Below are 22861 nucleotides of genomic sequence, written 5' to 3'. Positions count from 1 at the left end.
CTCACCTTCTTATTCTTTCTTTTTCCTTTCCTCACCCCAAATTTTTCTTCCCCATGAGATAGTTCCATTGGCTGATAATGAGGGACAATTTCAGCTGCAAATTCTTAGGTCTAACCAATCAATCAACATTTATTAAACATGTGCTACTTCTGAGGCACTCATCTAAGCACTGGGAATACAAAAAAGAGCAAACATAGACCCCTGCCCTCCAGAAACTTGTGGATGGTCATGCCACATATTGGTGTTTATTTTTACATAGGGTGGTGGTCAGAAGTGTAGGACTAGCAAACCAAGGTCAAAGTCCTGTGGTTGCCACAGATCCGAAGAGAATTAAGGATCTGGAAAGCAGTAAGTGAAGGCAGAAAGGGAGCCGTGTCATCTCCTTGGGGTGCAAGAAACCATCAGTGGTATTCACTAATTGTTAATTCTATTGCCTTTTCCAACATTGGGGGTGGTGTGCTATTTTTTTAAAAAATAGGGTTTAGGCCTATCAGAGTGGGGAACTTGGGGCCTTAAAGGCACATGTGGCCCTCTAGGTCCTCAAGTGTGGCCCTTTGACTGAATCCAAATGTCATAGAACAAATCACCTTAATAAAAGCATTTGTTCTGTAAAACTTGATTTCAGACAAAAGGCCACACTCAAGGATCTATAAGGCTACATGTGGCCTTGAGGCCGAAGGTTCCCCACCCCTGGGCCCTAGGTAGACTAAGAGAACCTCCAAAAAGTGAGAGCTTCTTTGGGCAAGGAGCCAGTGCCAAACAATCCCTAGTCAAGACCCGTTAGCTTCCTAAGGGATGATAAGGGACAGTGTGAGCGTATATGCCTGCAGCCCAGGTTACCAGAGCAGCAGGAGCTAGTTCTGGCAGAGCCTGCAGGCAGCGGCAGCGTCCTGATGGATGAAGTTTGGAACGAGTTGGACCATGGATTGAACAATGAGCAAATAAAGACAAGCAGTTCTTGCAGTTCCAGGCCAATTGTGCCCGCAAGATAATAGCGTTGTTTTTTCTATGCTTCAAGCAAGTGCCATTGATTGAAGCTTAAAAACTAGTGCACATACACACACACACACCCCTATGTTTATACCACGGCTGAAGAAATCCCAGTGGAGGAGTGCAGCGTGCAACAGGTGTTATCCAGTCACTGTCTGTAGAAAGGGATTTGAGGCCCCAAATGATTGTTTATTTCAAGAGACAGGTTCACTCTCTGGTAAAGGCTGCAGATTTCGACCAAAAAAAGACACCGATGATCAAGTTGACACTGGCCTTCTTCCTGTTCCTTCAAAAAAGATCCTCCATCTCCTAACATTACGCATTTTCTCTGGCTGCCTACCAGGTCCCTTCTCTGCCTCCTGAATTCCTTCAAGACTCAGCTAAAAAATAACCTGCAGGGAGCTTTTCCCATTCTCCCTTAATGCTTTTATCCTCAGAAATTACCTCCAAGTTATCCTGTAAATATATATATACATATATATATATATATATATATATATATATGTACACATTTGTCGTGTCATCTCTTTTGTTATAGTGTTAGATTCTTGAGGGCAAGAATTTGTTTTAGAATGTTTTGCCTTTCTTTGTATCCCCCATGCTTAGCACTGTTCCTGGCACATAATAAAGCACTGTTTGTTGGCCTGACTTACATGAAGAAACAGCTAGAGGTATTGAGATCCATATTGGGGATCATAAAAATAAAAGTTTCTACTATAGACTACATCTTAGAGCCTAACAGATGCCGCTAGAAGTTGTTGGGGCCTTGTTTGATGCTAACATCAAAGGGACATTGTTGGACTGAGCCTTTGAAGAGATGGTATCCAGCCCCGCTACTGTATTGATGACATGTTAAAGTATCTAATATTGAAAGAGACAGCAATCAGTGTTTTTCCCCTTTGATGAGTTGTGACATTGTCCTTGGTGTGGAATGCCTTCAGCCCAAATGTTAACTTTGGGAGATTTAATAACAAACTATCAAGTGCCTTCTAATTCATCTAGAAGTGACCAACTTGTTCCTCTCTCTATTATAAGGCCAGGGAGAAAACACACCAGTTGTGTGTTTTTCACTGGGACTCCTATTTCTGCCTTAGAGTAGTGTGAGCTGGGCTCAGTCGGTTATTGCCTCTTTGTGTTTGATTTCTGTGGGCTATTTTAATATGCTCAAAAAGCATGTGTTCACTCCATCATTAATAGTATCATTATTGGAGCATCTAGGTGGCGCAGTGGATAGGGCACCTGCCCTAGAGTCAGGAGGACCTGAGTTCAAATCTGGCCTCAGACACATAACGCTCACTAGCAGTGTGACTCTGGACGAGTCACTTAACCCCAATGGTTAGCAATAAACCAAAAAAAAAAAAGAAAGAAAAAAGCATCATTATCAATTATTTGAACCTAGAGACTTTCCTCAGGTATATCAATGATTCAAAAATCCAAGCCATAAATGTGCTTTATTTATTAAATTATAAAAATGTGGATTGACAAAAAAAAAAAAACAGGATGGGTGGAAACGTGGATCTTATTCCTGATCTTATTCAATACAATAAACATTTATTATATTATTTATTATATAGCACTAAGTATATAAAGCAAAAAAATGAAAGAATCCCTGTCTTCAAATAGCTCAACTCTTTGAAAATGGGGCAAATCACAATACACAAATTACTTATTTATAGAAACTTATTTTGACAACTTTTTTTGGTTTGGTACCATAAACACACTACTCTTTTTTAAGGGAATCATGGAAATAGACAAATTAAGTCAATATATGACTTTTTTGTTAAGTACAGAAATGCAATTGCAAAGATTGCTGTTCCTTGAGAGATGACAGTTTTTTCTACTTATTTGCTTATAAAATCATATTCTTGCTGTATCTCTAGAATTAAGAACAATGGGTTTGTGAGATGAATCCGGGATTGGTTCTGCATCCAGGGTTTTCTAGTGATATGCAGTCTGTCCCTTACCCAATAATACTGAGCAATTTTATTATGCAATTTCTTCACATTTTTTTAACAAGAATAGCCTGCAGACTCCATGGTCCTATTCTCCCAGGCATGGCACAGGTTACACAATGCTGAGCAAAGTTAAAGTTTAACTACACACACAGTTCTAGTTAGAACCGGCTGCTGAAACTCTCCCGCAAGCTTGCTCATGCAGCACAGCTAGAATTCCACCTTCCTCATCCAAGTTGGCCTTCCTGGTTAATTTTTAGAAACCCTACTCTAACTGCTGCTGTGTGTTCCCTGACCCTTTCACCCCACCAGCAACGTGACAATTGGCACAGCAGTCATTTTGTCTGAAAACCTTACATAAACCCAGGTCCCCAGAGGTGCTGTGCCTTTGACCAGAGCCCATACCTCCTGTTTGTCTGGACCACTACCCAACATGCTGCCCTAGTATAGCTCAAGATGGTGGGAGCGAGGGAAACCACATGGAACTTCAGCCCTGACTGAATGCCATTCATCTGCCCAAATCCTCCTCTGCTAAGCTTTGCTGTACCATAAGCCATTTTCACCCATCTGACTTTAACTCATTTGCCACAACTCTACCAGAAAGCAATCAATAAGCATTTACTAAGTGTCTACTATGTGCCAGGCACTGTGCAAAGTACTACGGATACAACAAGTGCCAAAAGACAGTCCCTGCTCTCAAGGAGCTTACAACCTAATAGAGGAGACAACATGCAAAGAAATATATACAAAGCCAGTTATCTACAGGACAAAGAGGAGATAAAATTAAGAGAGAAGACACTAGAATTAAGATAGGTTGGGGCAGGCCTCCTGTAGGAGGTGAAATCCTGGTTAGACTTAAAGAAAGTGAAGCCAGATCAGATGCCATTACAACCATGCTGGTGGCCCATCCTTGAGGGAGGTAGCGTGGTTGGACACCCTCCTCCCAATTCCTAATACCACACACCCCTAACATGTTGTGTAGCAGAATATACTGAACAGCAGTAACAGATTCTGGTGTTGGGACTCAATTGAGTTTCAAAAAATGATCTTTTTGACCATTTTGGCCCAAAACAAGGTCTTCCACTTTGCTCAGAACAGGGCTAAGGGTAAACTGTAAAATAGGACACAGAGGAACTGTGGCCAGTGGCCAGTATGGATAAACACATGTTCACAGTAATACATGCACACGGCATACCTATACACCCACTACTCAGTGACACTGGCTTTTAGGGCCAAAGAGAAGATGCAAAGTAGAATCCCTTTCCACCACTGTAGGTGAAAGAGTCTACTAGAAAAATGAAATCACTCAGGCCCAACCCACAGCACGATGGAAAAGAGGAACTTCCTGGGCAGAGACGCCGGACGTCATCTTCTCCGCCTTCTTAGGGGCCAGGAGGGCCCAGAGTGTCTGTAGACTAAGTACCAGGAATTGAGGCAATTAACCCTCTTCTGAATCCTCGTGTTTCAGTGCTGGCCTGCAGGAAAACAGGAAGTAAGATGTCCCATTGGGCCAGGTAGCCTGAAGGGAATGGTTCTCAGGAAGGGGACTTCAAGGCCTGAGTTTGATCATTAGTCAGGATAACTTCTGGCTAAGGGAAGAAGAGGCAGAGGAATCAGTAACTTGGACTAGGACTATTATGCTAAATAGCCTTTGTACCTGGCTCAAGGCCCAGCTCCTTCTCAGAGAGAAATCAAAATCACTGTGAAACCTCTGAAGTTGTCATTCTACAATTCTCCAGGACAATGACTGAATCTTCTGTCCAGTTTGAACCTTCTTTAAAAGAAGTTGTCCCCAATTCATTTCAGAAAACTCACTTGCCTACATTATACATCCTGAGGAGGGGGCACTGACCACCCAAATCTGTCCTGATCCCCTGAAGTGCAGCCCTCATTTTTCTAGGATATCAATTCCACTTTATTTTTTTCTTTTTTAATCTTTATGTTTTTGTTTTTTACACTTTGAGTTCCAAGTTGCCTCCCTCCTTCCTCCCAACCACACATTAGAGAAGGCCAATATTTTATGTAGATGTATATATGGAACCATGTGATACATACATCAGTATATCAGTTCCTTATCTGGAGGTGGATAACATTTTCCTTCATAAGTCTTTCATAGTTGATTTGAATGTTTTCATTACCCAAAACAGCATAAGCATTCACAGTTATTACTCAAACAATATTGTTGTTACAGTGTACAACATACTCTTAGTTATAGTCATTTCACTCTTCATTATTTCATGCAAGACTTTCTGTTTTTCTAAAATCAACCTGTTCATCATTTCTTACAGTGCAGTAGTATTCTATCACAATCATATACCACAACTTATTCAGCCATTAGTTGGCTTTCTTTTCATAATATTCTTGCATTACTCTTATTTTTTTTCCAACTTTCCTTCTGTCTCTCTTATTTGATTTTGAAAGTCCTTTTTAAGTTTCTTCTAAGCACTCTTTTTGGGCTTCTGACCATTTTGCATTTTTCTTTGAAGTTTTCCAAGTAGCTGTTTGTCTTCTTTGAGTTTGTCTTCTTCTGAGTTTGAACCCTGATTTTCTCTATCACCATAGTAGCTATCCATGGTCAGGTTCTTCATCTGTTGTTTATTCACTTTTCTTTTTTAGTTGCTTGTGTTTTCTTGGCTACTAACTTTGTTCGGGTTGGGCTCTGCTCCTGGGGTGTGGGGGGTTATGTCTCAGGCTTCAGGTTTTTTGTGTTCTTGTTTTCAGAGCCCTGAGGGTCTTTGACATTTTGCTTCTTCCAATGTGCTATGATCCAAGGCCAGGTGTGGTCATTGCTCTTCCAGCTTATACCTTGGTTTATGAATAACCTCAGGTACTCCTCTCCATCCCTGAGCCTCAACCAGTGCTCCCACACTGATGTCACCACAAATGTTCTTATTCCTTATGGTCCCGGAAATGCACCACCCGTCTCTCTCCTCCTACAGCCACAAGTGTCAGTCTGTCCCTCTGTCCAGGAACCAAAAACAGGGACTCTGCTGTCCTGTGAGTGACCACAACCAACAGGGCTCCTGCTCCCTCTGCCACAACACTCAAGGTGTGCTTGCTCCTCCTTGCCTGCAGTCTGGGACCATGTCCAGCCAATACACCTGTGCCACGAGCCCAGTGCCAGCAATGAAGGGCTCTGCAACTTTCCCCTGTTCAGCCTCTGAACCCCAACACCTTTGGTGGGGGCGAAAGTTCATGAAGCCTTGGCTTCCTCCTATGTGATGATATCTTCATGTCTTTCTTGGCCATACCACCATGCCTGTAGGCCCAATCTTTCTTAACATCTTCCCCAGTTGTCTTAAGGCTGGATGACTGTTTTACCCCTTGTAATGCCAGAAAATTGAACTGCTTCCATTTGAATTGTCTTAGGAAGATTCTGAAGATCACCTGGCAAAATAAGGTACCAGACAATGAGGTCTTTTCTCGAGATGAACTGCCAAGAATCCAAACTCTACTACAAAGAGTGCAATTCCAATGAGCTGGCCACATAGTATGTTTACCTAAAGACTGTTTTACAGAGAATTCACATGAGGCAAGCACTCACACAGAGGTCAGAAGAAGCAATACAAGGACACTCTCAAGATCTCTCTTTAGAACTTTAGTATTAATTTTGAGACATTGGAAATACTGGCACAGGACTACCCTGCATGGCGTGCCTGCATCCAAGAAGGTGCTGTGCTCCATGACCAAAGCAGAATCACAGTAGCTCAAAAAAAGAAGAATGTGAGATGTGCAATTCCAGAGATACCTCCATCACAAATGTTCAAATAGGCTATTTGTGCCCAATCTGTGGTAGAGACTTCCGAGTTTCTATTGGTCTGATCAGCCACAGTTGGACACACTGCACCTTGACTCTAACATCATGATGTCATTTTGGTCCTCTTTGAAGACAAAGGACAAATATCAACAACAATTATTTCTCACACTCTAAAATTTACTTTGAGGTATTAAGTTATTGGGGGGAGAGGGAGAAGGGATTTGGGAGAGCCAAGTAATTTCCTGCCTTGTTCTGCCATCTTCCCACAATTCCCTGAATTCCACTTTCTTTAAAGTGGCAAAAACCATATATCCTTCCCTCTTAGAAAATAACTATTTACAAAAATAACAATACATGCCAAATAACCAAAAAAAAGTTATGAATATGTCTACTTCTTTTTTCCCCTGGATCTTTTAAATTATATTTTCAGCTCTAAATTCCCTCCCTCACAGCTTCCCCAACTCTTCTTCTCTCTACCGAGAAATCAAGAAAAACAAAATCTGTTGCAAACATGCATAATCAAGGAAAACAGATACTGGCATTAGCCAATTCTAAAAACAAACAAACATAGGCCTTAATCTTTATTTTTGAGTCTATCCTCTATCTGAAGGTGTGTAGCATGTTTCATAAGGAAAACAGATACTGGTATTAGCCAATTCTAAAAACAAACAAACATAGGCCTTAATCTTTATTTTTGAGTCTATCCTCTATCTGAAGGTGTGTAGCATGTTTCATCAGTTCTCTGAATTGTGGTTGATCAAAGCTCCTAAAATCTTCAGTTGTTTATCTTTACAGTATTGTTGTAATTGTATAAATTATCATCCTTGTTCTGCTCACTTCATTTTGCATCATTTCCTACAAGTCTTCTTAGGTTTCTCTGAAATATTCCTTCATTTCTTATAGCATAATAATGTTCCCTCACACTCATGTGCCATAACTTGTTCAACCATTCTCCAACTGATGGACACCCCCTTCAGTTACAATTCTTTGCTACCACAAAAAGAGTTGCCAAATTTTTGTACATATAAGGACTTTTCTTCTTTCTTTGATCTCTTTAGAGGAATAGACCTAGTATCACCATCACTGGGTCAAGGGGTATGCACAGTTTAATAACTGTTGGGGCAGAATCCCAAATTGCTTTAGAACAGCTGAACCTGTTCACAATTCTAGCAATAGTGCATTAATTTCTCACAGCTCCTCCAGCACATATTCTTGAACGAATTTTATATGGCTATTGATAGCTTTGATTTATTTCTCTAAAAACTGCCTGTTCATATCCTTTCATCATTTACCAGTTAGGTAGGGAATGGCTCTTATTCTTATAAATTTGAATCAGTCCTTTATATATTTTAGACATAAGACTTTTATCAGAGAAACTTACTGTAATTTTTTTAACCAGTTCTTTGCTTCTTTTCTAATTTTAGCTGCATTTGGTTTTGTTTGCTTAAAAAAAAAACCCAAAAACAAAAAAAAATCTTATTTAATCAAAATTGCCTTTTACCTCTTGTGAACCTTTTTTATCATGAACTCTTTGCCTATCCATAGATCCGATAGGTAATTTCTTCCCTATTCCTCTAATTTGGGGATTTTTTCTTAATATATGGGTGGTATGATATACCTCGTTTCTGCCACACTACTTTCCAATTTTTCCAACAGTTTTTGTCAAATAGTGAATTCTGGAACTAAAAACTGGGATCTTTGGATTTACCAGACATTAGGCTACTATGCTCATTTGCTTCTGTGTATTGTATACCTAATCTGTTCCACTGACCAACCTATTTCTTACCCAGTACCAACTTGTTTTGATGATTATGGCTTTGTAGTATGGTTTGAGATCTGGTACTGCTAGGCCACCTTCCCACTTATTTTCATTAATTGATTTGATATCCTTGATCTTTTGTTTTTCAGATTAATTCCAGTTTTTTCTAGCTCTATAAAGTAATCCTTTGCTACTTTGATTGTGAAAGCACTGAATAAATTAATTTACATAGTATTATCATTCTTATAATAGCTCAGGCTACCCATCAGCAATCAATATTTATGTAACTATTCAGACCTCTGTTTTTGTAGTGCTTTATAAATGTGTTCATATAGTTCCTGTGTGTGTCTTGACAGACTCCCAAGTAATTCTTCCTTCAGTATTTATTTTAAATGGATTTTTTTTCTATCTCTTCCTATTGGATAAAATGTTTGCATTTTTCTATGGGTAGATGAATCCTATCTTCATCAGGGGTCACAGAGAGAGTCTAATTAAACAGAGGGCCTGGGAATGATTTTGTTATATTTTAATGTCAAAATAATGGAAAGGGAGAGGAAAAGGAATACACTTGAGGGGGAGAGGAAGACAGGAGAAAATGAGAAAGGGGAAAATTATCTCACCTAAGTAGGATATACCAACAAAAGTCCACTCAACAAGGAGGGAGTGTTGGGGCCAAGAGAGCAAGCAACACTTGAATCTCCATATCATCTGAACTGGTCAAAGGAGGGAAGAATATTTATTTGTATATACATAAAAATATATGTGCGTATGTGTATATGTATGTATATGTATAACATATACACCCACACACATTCGTGCGCACGCACACCCACACCCACACACACATACACACACATGAGTTGCTCACAGAAATAAATATCATCCGACACAGAAAGAAGGGAGAAAATGGTTAAGGAAAAGGCAGTGAGTAATAAGAGGGAGGGCAGATTAGGAGAGGGATTGGCAGAAAAAGAAAAAAATTCTTAAAGAGGAGGCAAAAAACAACAAGAAAGCATAAGAAAACAGGATGGAGAAAAATACATAACTAATAATCATAAGTGTGAATGGAAAAAACTCACCCATAAAAGGGACGAGTATAGCAGAATGATTACAAACCAGAATCTAACAAAATGTTGTTTACAAAATACACACTTGAAACAGAAAGCTAAACAGAGAGTTAAAAGGAGAGGCTGGAGGAATTTATTTTTCTTCAGTTGGAGTGAAAAAAGGCAGGGGTGACAATCATGATCTCAGATAAAGCAACAACAAAAACAGACCTAATTAAAAGCTACATTATACCGAAAGGTACCACAGACAATGAATTTATATCAATACTGAACACATATATACCAAATGGCATAGCATCTAAACTCTTAAAGGAAAATTAAATTAATTATATGGGGAAAGAAATTAAACTTAAATAGTGGGGGACTTCAATTTCTACCATGTTAGTCCCAGATAACTCTGACCAAAAAATTTTTTTAAAAAATTGAAAATCTGGATATCGTTTTAGAAAAGCTAGAGATGATAGGCCTCTGGAGAATACTAAATTGGAATAGAAAGGAGTATACCTATTTCTCAGCTGTGTATGGTAATTGTGAAAGTAACATATATTCACAAAAACTTACTGTGTTAAGAACATAAAAAGGCAGAAAATCAGAAATATTAAATTCATCTTTTATGACAATGCAATAAAATTATATTCAATAAATGAACTTTGAAGCAAAGATTAAAAAAGCAATTAGAAATTAAATAACTAAAACCTAAAGAATAGGTGAGTCAAAGAACCATAAAAAAAATGATTTCAATAAGATAATAACAATAAAGAAATAGCACACCAAAATTTGAGGGATGTAGTCAAAGCAGGACTTAGGGGAAATGCTATGTCTTAAATATTTTCATCAATAAAAGAGAAAGCAGATCAACAAATATTGTATGCAAGTAAAACAATTAGGAAACCAACAAATTTAACCCTTTCCCCAATTAAAAACCAAGGAAGAAATCTTCAAAATTAAAGAGAATTAAAGAAGCAAAAATAAAAAACAATCAACTAATAAATAAAACTATGAACTAGGAGGGGAAAAGGAAACAGATAAACCATTAGGTAATTTGATTTAAAAAAACAAAACAGAATTACCAGCATCAAAAAAGGAAAAGGTAAATTCACAACTGATGGGGAAAAAAATTATTAGGAGCTATTCTGCCCGAGTATATGTCAATAAAACTGACAATCTAATATTAACAACTCCCTCATCACCATCATACTCCTTCAGAAAAATGGAAACTAGTCACATTTTTTCCTGTGGGAAAAAAATTGAAATCTCTCTCTTCACATATATCTGTTCCTCAGAGAGATGCCAGTGGAGGTCAGGAAGGAGGTAGGAATAATCAGATACAGAGAGACAATCCACTGACAATATTCATGACACCTTCATATTAGTGGCAAATGACAACAAATATAGGAATTCCTGAAGAGTGGATAAAGGGACAGAGCAAATTTGCTCTAATTCATAGTTCTTGGAGTGACTGAGCTCCAGCTTAGGATATTACATTCCCATTTATTTCAAATTCTTTGAGTTTCCTAAAAAGTAAAGGAAGCAGTAAACAATGTTTACCTCCTCCCCTTCTTTATATAGATTAGTCTATCAGAAAATAAACCTTAATGAAAGTCTCATAGGCACATGATACTCAGGAGAGTACAAAAATAAGAGAAACACAGGCTCTGCCCGTGAGGAGCTCACGATTACTTTAAAGGATTTTGATCCCAGGATACATTTGCTGAGATTTAATAACAGTTACAAAGTTGTCTGAAGATCTGTCATATATAAAATCTGCACAGGGTCAAAGTTTGGTGTGTACTCTTCGATGTGTCATAAGGCCAGACCAATGCCTGAAGGGTTTCCCACATTCTTTACATTCATAGGGCTTCTCTCCAGTATGAATTCTCTGGTGTTGAGTAAGAGCTGAGCGTTGATTGAAGGCTCTCCCACATTCATTACATTCATAGGGTTTTTCTCCAGTATGAATTCTCTGATGTTGAATAAGGGAAGAGTTCTGATTGAAGGCTTTCCCACATTCCCTACAATGATAGGGTTTATCTCCAGTGTGAATTCTTTGATGCTGAATAAGGTCTGAGCTCACCCTGAAAGCTTTCCCACATTCACTACATGAATAGGGTTTCACTCCAGTGTGAATTTTTTGATGTTTCCTAAGATATGAACGTCGGCTGAATGCTTTCCCACACTGAGTACATTTGTGAGGTTTCACCCCTATATGAATTCCCTGATGTTTTCGAAGTTCTGAGTTCTGCTTGAAGGTTTTCTCACATTCATTACATTCATAAGGCCTCTTGACAGTCTGATCTATTTGATGTACACTAGAAGATGAATTCTGTCTGGAGTTTTGGTCATTTGTAGCAGATACATGGGTTTTCTCTCCTGTTGGAATTCTACGTCGTGTAACCAGGTTTGAGTTCAAATGACAACTACACAAACACTCATCATATTTATGGCCATTCTCTCCTAAGGGAATTTTTTCAGAAGGGATGGTCACTACCACAAAATTTCCATCCTGGGAAAGGGATCCTTCTACTTTCTCCACTTTGTTTCCCTGTTGCTTGTCTAGAGTGCCTTCACATTCATTGGCTTCTCCAACCTTGGTTCCCTTGGAAGCATCCACTGGGAATCTTCCAGATAGCCTCCCCTGTGACTCCTCTTCTTCAGAAAGTTCCTGCTTCGGAAGGGTCCACTTGGTACTAGTCTCAAAATCTGAAATGATCAACAGAAAATACAAATGTCATGTGTGTCTCTCAGGAAGCGGAGTGAGTTCCAAGAAGGAACTGGCAGCTTAGTGAAAGCAAGACAGGGGTTTTATAGGGCAAAAGATGCAATTACCTAACAGAATATATGAATATTAAAAAGGGTGTGTCAGGGGATCAGGCAATAGGGGAGGGGTCTCAGCCTCGGTGGAACTGTGCAATTTCCCATAATGCATACAGAAAAACTCACTGGAGGAGAGGAGCATATATGTATGATAATGATATTACAATAAGCCTCTCTATGTCATAAGTTCACCTAAAGGACAGCTTTTGCTATTACTTCACAGGTGCCTACATAGGCCTTATTAGGATTTCATCAATCCCACCCCACAACCACACACAAAAAAGACTATGAAGCAGCAAGGTGGTGCAATGGATAGAGCTCTGGGTCTGAGGTTTGGAAGACCTGAGTTCAAATCCAGTCTCAGACACTTACTAGCTATGTTACTTAGCCTGTCTGCTTCAGTTTCCTCAACTGTAAAATGGGGAAAATAATAGCACCCAACTTTCAGAATTGTGAGGATTAAATAAGATGAAAATACTTGTAAAGCACTTATCACCATACCTGGCACATAGTATTCTTGCAATAAAACTTGTTCTCTCCCCTCCCTTGTTCCCCATACTCTTAATCTCACAATCATCCACGGGTGTTCCATTTCCATGTTGACAAACTCTGAAATTGCCTTATGTTATCACAATCAGCTGTCATTACATATCCACATCTTCTACCTTGCAACTTAACACTTTGTTCTTCATCCTCACTGTGACCTCTAATCCCTCTACCCCTTATGTTTCTCCCAGGCCATCACCTCTGCTCTGGCTACACTCTCCTCCCTTCCCCATCCTGGCAAATACCAAGTCAGCTCTACACTGTCCTCTCCTCTCAAGATCCTTTGCTCCCTTCTCCTATCACAAGATCCTGCCAAACCTTCGCCTTGAATTACATCCTCTCCACCTCCCCTCCTCTGTCTTCACTCTTATTTATGTACTGCTGAATGACGCTGGAGAAAGCTGAAACTGTGTTGACTGAGTCCACTATAAATTTATGTTACATAATCTCAACTGGGCCCTCATTGCAGCAAGACAATCCTTTTATACTTCCCTAAACAATTCACTATCCTGCTCACCACTAACTCTTTCCTCCTAAACCTTTTCAGCAGTCTCACTCTTCCCATGGCTCCTCACCACCAGCTCACAGCCTTATCTCATGTTTCACTGAAAGAATTCAGGCCCTTTGTCGAAAGCCCCCTCTCACTCCTTTCTCCTCATCTCCTAACAGGTTGATGCCTCTCCCAGTTTGCTGTGCTTCAGGCTCTCATGAAGGGTGGCCCTTCTCCTTGCCAAGGCAAACACGTACTCCATGAACAAATTATCTCAGTCTAGCAGATACCCCATCTATCATCCCCACTTTCACTTATCATCCAACTCTCCCCCCATCTACTGCTGCCAACAAGCATGTCCATGTCTCCCCCATCCTCAGAAGACCCTCACTTGGTCCATTTATCCCCACTAGCTATTATCCTACCTCTCTCCTCCCTTTCCTAGCTAAACTCCTTGAGAAGGCCCTCCACAAACATGCCTCTACTTCCTTTCCTCTTTCTCCTAACTCTGCAATCTGGCTTCTGACCTCATCATTCAACTGAAACTGCTCTCTCCAAAGTTACTAATGATTTTTTTAATTGCTACATTTAATGATCTTATACTTCTAGGCCTCTCTGCAGCCTCTGACACTGTCAGACACCCTCTTTTCCTTGATACTCACTTATCCAAGTTTTCCTGACAGTGCTCTCTCCTGATTCTCCCACTACCGATCAGACAACTTCTTCTCAGTCTCCTCTGCTGGATCTTCATCCAGGTCATGCCTGCTAACCCTGAGTGTCCCCCAAGGTTCTATCCTGTGCCCACTCCTCTTCTCCCTATACTATTTCACTTGGTAAACTCATCAACTTCCATGTATTCAATTATCATCTCTATGAAGATGATTCTCAAATCTCCTTATTCTGCCTTAACCTCTTTCCTAAACTCCAGTCCCAAATTTCTAACTGCCTATTAAACATCTCAAACTGAATATCACATAGATGTTGCATCTTAAACTCAACATATCTAAAACTGAATTCGTTATTTCCCCCAAAGAACCCTCTTCCTAACTTCCCTACTCCTGTCAAGGATACCACCTGCCTCTTAGTCACTCAGGCTCAAAATCCACTCTTCATTCTCTCTCACCTCCTCCCTAACATCTTGACAGCATCAAGTCTTGTCATTTCTACCTTGATAACATGTTTGGTATATGCACTGTTCTTTCCAGGTGCAGGCCTCTATCACCTCGCGCCTAGACTATTGTCAAAAGCTTGACAACCGATCTCTGCTCCTTAAGTCTTACCCCATCTCAGGGCATGTCCCACTCAGCTGGCTGAAAGAATGATCTTCCTAAAGCTTGGATCTGACCAGTTTCCAAACTCTGTCTGCATCAGTTTTCTCAAAATAAAATGGGGTATAATAATAACATTGGTTACTTCACAAAGTTGTTGAGGGGGATCACATGAGATAATACGTGTAAAGCTCTTAGTAAAATGCCTGGTTACATAACCAGGGCATAATAAATGCATGTTCCTTCCCCCTTCCATTCTCCTATTCAACAAACTCTCATGGCTCCCTACGGGTTCCAGGATCAAATATAAAATCCTGAGTTGGGCTCTTAAAACCTTTCACAGTGTGGCTTCCTGCCTTCCCAGGCTTCTGGAACTTGTCCCACCTGCACACCTTGGTGATCCAGTGACACGGGCTTCCTTGCTGTTCCACAAACATAACAATGAATTCCCCTCTCCTTGCACTCTCACTGGCCATGTCACCTCCCACCTGACTTCCATGCCTTCCTTCAACATCCCACCTTCTACAAGCAGCTCCTCAACCCCATCAGGCTAGTGCCTTCCCTATGTTGATTATGTCCAGTTTCACCTGTATGTATCTTGTCTGTACACATTTCTTTGCATATTCTGTGCCCCATCAGACTGTGAGCTCCTTGAGAGCAGAGATTGTTTTTCTCCTTTCTTTATATAACCAGTGGCTACCACAATATGTGGCACACAGTAGGGGCTTAATAAATGCTTGCTGATTTATCTTGCTTGTTAACAAAACAAATGTAGTATAACAGCTTTGTAATATTATCAATGAAACCACTTAAGCAACATTTGCCGTGGATAATTGAATCAGGAATGTTATTTTTTCTTATCCTTCAAAAGACACTAGTGTTAAAGATGCTGACAATGTTGATCTTCTAATTTACAAGATCATGAAGCATCTGAAATGACTGGTTGTTAAATGAAAATCCCTTCAAAAATCCCTTCATGGAATCAGATTTTTCAAATGGGAAGGGACCTGAAAGACCATCTAGTCCAACCCCTTACTTTACAGATAAGAAAACTTAGGCCTAGACAAGTTACATGACTTGCCCAAAATCACACTGATTGGAACTGGCTAAGCCAGCATTTCAACTGATGTCCTTTGATACCAAATCCTGTACATCACACTACCTCTTAATCACTAAAGACAAGAAACTGAGGAGCCAGACCCTGTTCTAACCCATTTAAAAATAACCCCCACTCCCATCACCACCTCTTCTCTCCCTTCTTCCCCTCCTTCTGATATTTAGTCTTGCTCCTCACCTCTTTCTTGTAGGAACTGGGGTTCTGGTGACCCAAACTTGATCTGGGCATTCATAGGCTGAAGCTGGATATTCAGTGCATCTTGTGCTGCTCTCAAGGGTGCCATCTTCTCCCAGCCCCCTGCCTCTCTCTGGGTGCTTGATGCAACCTGAAGATAATGAGATATGTTTGCCTTTGAGAAAAAATCACCATGGAAGCTAAAACATAAAATACAGAAAGAAAGTACATTCCTTCAGGGATACAGGACAGGGGAGGAAGAACCAGAGTCTTGTTTGTCAGATTCAAACTGGCTGTATTAAGATTAACAAAAACCATAAACCAATCCAGGAGGCACTTTTTATTAATAATGAATAGTATATTGCCTTTCAGGAAAATAGCTGACTTGGCACATGAAAGAATTAACCACATAGGAAATTTTTGTTACTGATACACAGGAAATCTCAAGAAATTCCATGTGATTACTTGCACAATGAATGATTTAGTATTGAGTACTATGAATGTCAAGAAATCTTGAAACAATTATGAAGATATTCCTATTTATATTTATCCCTTTTTACCAATTAAAAATAAATTATGGGTTTACCTTTTACCATTAATAAAACAGCACATCGATAACATTACTTTAACTTTTAGGAACTGTGAAAACCATGCTGTCACTGAAAAATCATTCTTAAGCATAAATCCTAAGCGTAAAATGTTAGGGAAGATTGAGAGTATAGAACAGCTGGCCGAAAACATCTGATTACCCCCTTTGCTGTTGTGATAGAAGACAATAAAGGAACCTTAACAATTATCTAGTCCAAACACTTCATTTTACAGCATGAGAAAACTGAGGACCAGAGAGGTTAAGAAACTTGGTCTAATAAGCAGAAGAGACAGGATTTAAGCCCAGCTCCTGCGACTTTAAACTTAACACACTTTGCCCTCTACTAGCCTCCCTCCCATGCCATGCTTATGTTCAGTCTTCATCCTCTTTGACCTTTTACCACTTTGATACTGCTGACCTCCTTCTCCTTTTTAAAACTCTGTACTTCAAAAATATTTATAGCAGCTCATTCTGTAATGGCTAAGAACTGGAAATCAAAGGGATACCCACCAACTGGGGAATAGCTAAACAAGCTATGGTATATGATTGTGATAGAATATTATTGTGCTATAAGAAATAATGAGCAGAAAAACCTGGAAAGACTTACATGCAAAGTGAAGTGAACAGAACCAGAAGAACACTCCACACAGTAACAGCAATATTGTTCAATGAAAAACTGTGAATAACTTAGGTATTCTCAGCAACGATCTAAGACAATCCCAAAGGACTAATGATGAAGCATACTTATCTGCCTCCAGAAAAAGAACTGATATTGTTTGAATACAGACTGAAGCATGTTATTTTTCACTTTTTTCTTTCTTTTTCTTTTAATCGAGTCTTCTTATACAAATGACTAATATGGAAATGTTTTACGTCATTGTACATGTATAACCCATATCTGATTGCTTCCCATCTCAAGGAGGGGGGGAGGAAAAAATAGAATTTAAAACTCAAAAGTTAAAAAAAAAACAAACCTGAGGTTTAAAATTGTTTTAATAGGTAGCTGGGGAAAAAAAGATATATTTTTAATATATTTATTTATATATATATATATATATATATATATATATATATATATTAAAGATACATTTTTATATATATTTGAAAATACATATTAAAAAAATTTAAAACTCTGTATTTCCTTGATTTTCATAATACCACGTTATGCTTCTTCTCCTACCTGTCTGACCACTCCTTCTCTAGGTCTTTGTATGTTCCTTTCTCCATTCCCAATGCCTAAAAACAGGCATTCCGTTCTTTTCCCTGTACTCTCCACCGTAAGGTGACAGGGCATAGAGGGCTGGGCCTGCAGTCTGAAAGACCTGAGTCCTAATACAGCTTCAGACATTTACTAGCTGTGTGAACCTGGGCAAGTCACTTAACTTCTCTTTGTCTCAGTTTCCTCAACTGTAAAATGGGCATAATAATATCCCCTAGCTCACAGGGTTGTTGTAAGGAACAAATGAGATCAAATGGGATAATATTTTTAAAGCACTTAGCACAGGACCTGGAACATAACAGGAACTTAATAAATGCTTGTTTCATTCTCTACACTCTCCCTAAGAGACTTCATTCACTTTCAAGTAGACTTGGCAATTATGTCATCAATCAGGTTAAAAACCTCAGTCATCCTTGATTTTCTCCCTAACTCCTACATCCAAAACTCACCAAGTCCTGTTGATTTCTTTTGTCTTTCTATCTACATCACTTAGGGCAGTGCCTCATATATACAAGATGCTTAATAAATGGTTACTAATGGACTATAGAAATTGCTTCCTAAAATGGTACTCCTACCTCCAATCTCCCTTAACTACATCAATAATATGGAGTTACGAAGACTCATCTTCCTGAGTTCAAATCTGGCCTGACTTATTAGCTGTGTTACCCTGAGTAAATCACTTAACCATGTTTGCCTCAGTTTCCTCATCTATAAAATGAGCTGGAGAAGGAAATGGCAAACCACTCCAATATCTTTGCCAAGAAAATCCCAATGGGATCACAAAGAGTCAGACACAACTAAAAAATGACTAAAAACTACCAGAATAATCTTACTAAAAATGCTTTTCCTCACAACACTGCCTTGCTCAACAGAAACCTTCACTGGGTCCCTAATGGTACTAAAAAGAGTCCAAATTCCAGAGATTGTCATGTAAGATGCCGTTGCCTTTGCAGCTTCAAACTATTATCCCACATGAATCCTCCAACTCAAAGTAGTCAACTATGCCATAAATCTTTATGCACGTTCAACTCCCTAAATGAGCAGCACTCACTCTGCTTGCAATGGTACTTCTGCTTGTATGTGTGTATATATGTGTGTGTATCCACACTCTCCCACATATATATATATATATGTGTGTATATATATATATATATATATGCTTATTTATCCCTCAAGAACCAGATCAAGGTTTATGCACTTTCCACAGAAATTTGCCAGACTAATCAACTGGCATTTCACATTTATGGTCTATGGTGGTTCCCAAGTATGAGGGCCCCTTTTAAAGAAAAAAACATACCCCTAGACAGTAGCATATTCATAGAGCACATTTTGCTAGAGCTAAAAATCAAAATGATAGTACAAATATGGACTCACATATACCCCTTGCAACCATTCTAGGAGGCTCCTAGGGGTCCAGAACCCACAGACTGAGAACCAACTTATTTGGGAATGAATATGTGATATAGATTGTAGTTTCTTCTATTATGTATGTTATAGTGCTCAATCTTCAAAGCCTTGAACTCTTAAATTCCCTTCTCTGATCACAATCTAACTCTCCACCTTGCCATTCCTACCAAACTTGCTGCCCACAATCACAATGATGTTCATTCTGTCCCTTCAATCTTCACTGCTGTTCTGTTTCTACCCAGCCTTGACCCCATAGGTCACCTATTTCAATGACATTAGGCATTACTTGAGAATCTTCTACCCCTTTCACTTTCCATACTGACCCATCCCCAACCATGAATAACACTTGGCTAGATCTGAAATACTGTATGCTACTGGAGAAAGTCAAAAAACTGAGGCCAGTGGGTGAGTATGTCCAAAACAACCATGTCAACATCAGGCTGGATCCCTCACTACAACTTACTCCCTATCACATTCCGCACATTTTTTTTACTTTTGCCTGTCCCCAGCTTCACTTCCTACCCCCCTCCCCAGTCATAGATCTCACTTCCTACTTATCCTAAGAAGACTGAGGTCATCTGACCTGAACCTCCTCAACTTCTTTCTTCCTTCTCACTTCAAAACCTCTCTATCACCTATCTTTTCTTCCTCCTAGACCAAAGAAACAGCTGGCCTTCCTCTTTGCCAAGTCTAACTCCACTTATCATTCTGACCCCATCCCCTCTTGCCTCCTCCACGACTTGCTTCCTAACATAATCCTTTCCATAATGGAATCAACAAGATCTGAGGAGGAATCCTGACTCAAACACTTCTAGCTATCCTAGGAAGGTCACTGATTACAGGGTTGCTGTCAGCACTAAATGAGGGGACGGGTGAATAGAGAGCATTTTGCAAAACTTCAAGCAATCAACAAATAGTGGATATTATTATGAAGTTTCACTTTCTCTCAGCAAGCTCTTTCCTCCCACCTACAAACCATGGTTAGCCTCTCTTATCTGAAAAACAAAAGCTTTCTACTGACATTGCTACCTTTTTCAAGTGACCACTCCATGGTCTTTCCTCCTCTTCAGTGTCAAATTTCTAGAAAGAATGAACTACATTCATTCTTTCTTCTTCCTCATCACCAGCTCTTTCATGCTATTCTGGCTTCTCTACTTTCCACTCTAGTGACCACCTTCTAATTTGTCAGCCTTGATCTCTCTGCCACATTTGACACTGGTAACCTGCTCCCCCCTTCCCTCCTCCTTTCTTTCCACCCTACTTGGCTTCCTAAACACTATACTCTTATAGTTTCCTGCTTGCCAATCATCTTCTCTCTCTTTTGATTTCTCTTTTTCCTCTTGCTGTCCTCTAGAGGTAGATATTCTGAAAAACTCTCTCCGTGACTCCCTTCTCTTACTATTTTCTTTCTCCTTTGATAATATTATCCATACCCACAACACCAACTCTGGCCTCTGTGGAAGCAGAGGTATCCCACTGCTATGTCTCTAAACTCTCTCTTGGTCTACAATGATTTGCTAGAGTTCAGAGCTTCTTAAACTTTTTCTACTTGCGACCCATTCAGTGCTTTTGATGACCCACAGGTTAAGAAATGCTGTAAGATGACCTGGGGCACCCCAATGTCAACATGGCCCAAACTAAAGAAAGAAGTTCTGCCCATTCACCCCCAATTCTGTTAATGAGATGAACAACCTCTCAGACACGCAGACTGGAAATTATTGGCATTATCTTTGGATATGGCCAAAAAGGGAGAAAGAAGAGGCATAAATCCTGTTGATCTTTCTCTGAAATCTTTGTCACAACCACCCCATCCTTTTCATTTTCATTTCCACTAGAGCAGGCCCTCACTACCTTTCCTCTGGACTAGTACAATAATCCTCTTAACCAGTTTCCCAGACTCCTATCTCAGCACCTCCAATCACTGCCCAATGAATCACAACAACAACTCTATTCATCTTATTTCCTTCCATAAATAAGCATCAATAGGTCTCCACTACCTCCCTTAACTTTAGAAGCCCACTTCCTAGCTCAAAATGCTTACCCTATCACACAGTACTCACACAAGGAATGCACTAACTTCCCTCCTCTCCCACACCTAGATTCAACCTATCCTTTGAAAGTCTACCTGTTACCCCCTCTTCCAATGTATAGCAACACAAATATCTCCTTTAAGAACTTTTCTTGGCTTCAAGTGCCTCCACCACCACCAGCCAGAAGCAAGCGCCTCCTTTTCTGAACTCTCATAACAATCTGTACCTCTCCTATATCTGTATTACATCTAATTGGGATTATAGTAACTGTCTTATCTTCCCTATCAGATTCTCAATCTTCAAGGAAGTTACAATGATTAGGCACAGAAATGTTTACCGAACTGAATCTACTACCACTGAATTGATTTTTAGAAAACACAAGAAGCAAGGATTGTGTCTTATGCTTTTTTGTAGCCTTCACATGATTAGCAATGCCCTAAATACAGCAATCAATCAGTGTCTGAATGAGTCTATGAACATGATGCCTATATCCTACAGCCTCCTAGGGAAATCCTAATTTCGGGCAGTTTCATATGGTCAAGAACAGTTGAGAAGTTGGTAACAGGAGAGCAAAGAAGAGACAAACACATAGGCTAAGAGTCCTAGCCAGTAAAGTCACACTAAAGATTTGAACTCAGTCACTTTCTTCTCATCACTTTCCTCCTAATCAACAAATAAAGTCAATAAGCATTTATTAAGCATCTACCTGTGTGCCAGGCATTATACTAACTCCTGGGGATGAACCGAAAGGCAAAAAACAGCCCCTACTCTCATGGAGCTCACAATCTAATAGAAAAGACAACTTAACCCCATTTCCCCACAATATACACCTGCCTCTTTCCCACCTGTTGTCCTGGTTCACCAAGCTGTCTCTCCAAATCTTCCAGCACAGTTACCACCTCCTCCCCACTCTCTGGATGTTGATCTCTCACCCAGGTCTGCAGGGCCTCTGGCAAAATGGTCAGGAACTGTTCCAGGACCAGCAGCTCTAGAATCTGCTCCTTCGTGTGTATCTCTGGTCTTAGCCACTGATAACAAAGTTCCTGGAGTTTGCTCAGAGCCTCTCGGGGTCCAGGGGTGTCACTGTAGCCAAACTGCCTGAACTGCAGGCGGGAGATCTCCTGGGTGGAAGGGCTGTTCCTCTTCTGGCTGTCTTTCTTCCCCCATAGGTAATCCTCTTCTTCCTCCACCTTTACTTTTACTACTTGAAGTCTCTCTTTCCAGGCTGGATTCTGAGGATCGAGGGCTTCAGCTTCTCTGGATTCTAGAGCCATTTGAGCTTGTTCAGATTTTTAAAACAACTCTATAGGGGCCTGTGCTTCAGAGGGGTTCCCCTTAGGCTACTCTTCAAGGATACCCCTAAGATATAAGAAACCAGAGTTAATGAGTTACTAAATTAAGAGTGCTATTAGAGATCTTAAACAACTTCATGAAGGTCAGCCAGAGGGGGAATTCATCGAACGTAACTCTGACAAAACTTAAACAAGTAATTCCCAAGCAACTGTGGATATTTTCTCTTTGGGGAAATAGAAATATCATGAATTTCTGGGCCCCTTTGTGGTCACCAGGCCTCACTGAGGTCACACTTCAGGTAGTCCCTGTAATGCCACCAAGCAAGCACAAAAGTCCAACAGCCCACCTCGCGCGCCATAACTCACCTACCCCCCATCCCAGTAATGTAT

At 39.9% G+C, this 22861-nt stretch overlaps 1 protein-coding gene across 1 annotated transcript in view; it reads right to left on the bottom strand.

Moving 5' to 3' along the window:
• Window positions 1–22861, bottom strand: part of LOC110221915 (uncharacterized) — a 52026-nt gene that overhangs the window by 28449 nt on the left and 716 nt on the right. The window contains exons 2-4 of the mRNA XM_078151705.1: window positions 22025–22538; window positions 15938–16085; window positions 11304–12225 (exon numbers count right to left, since the gene is read on the bottom strand). Of these exons, the coding sequence (XP_078007831.1) occupies window positions 11304–12225; window positions 15938–16085; window positions 22025–22453 (1499 nt within the window). The 5' untranslated portion in view covers window positions 22454–22538. The remainder of the gene's footprint in view (window positions 1–11303; window positions 12226–15937; window positions 16086–22024; window positions 22539–22861) is intronic.

This window comes from Phascolarctos cinereus, unplaced genomic scaffold, assembly GCF_003287225.1.
Source record: "Phascolarctos cinereus isolate Bilbo 61053 unplaced genomic scaffold, phaCin_HiC Scaffold_4;HRSCAF=312, whole genome shotgun sequence".
Taxonomy (NCBI): domain Eukaryota; kingdom Metazoa; phylum Chordata; class Mammalia; order Diprotodontia; family Phascolarctidae; genus Phascolarctos; species Phascolarctos cinereus.
Note: the sequence above shows the minus strand (reverse complement) of the source record. Positions and strands in the feature narration are given on the sequence as shown.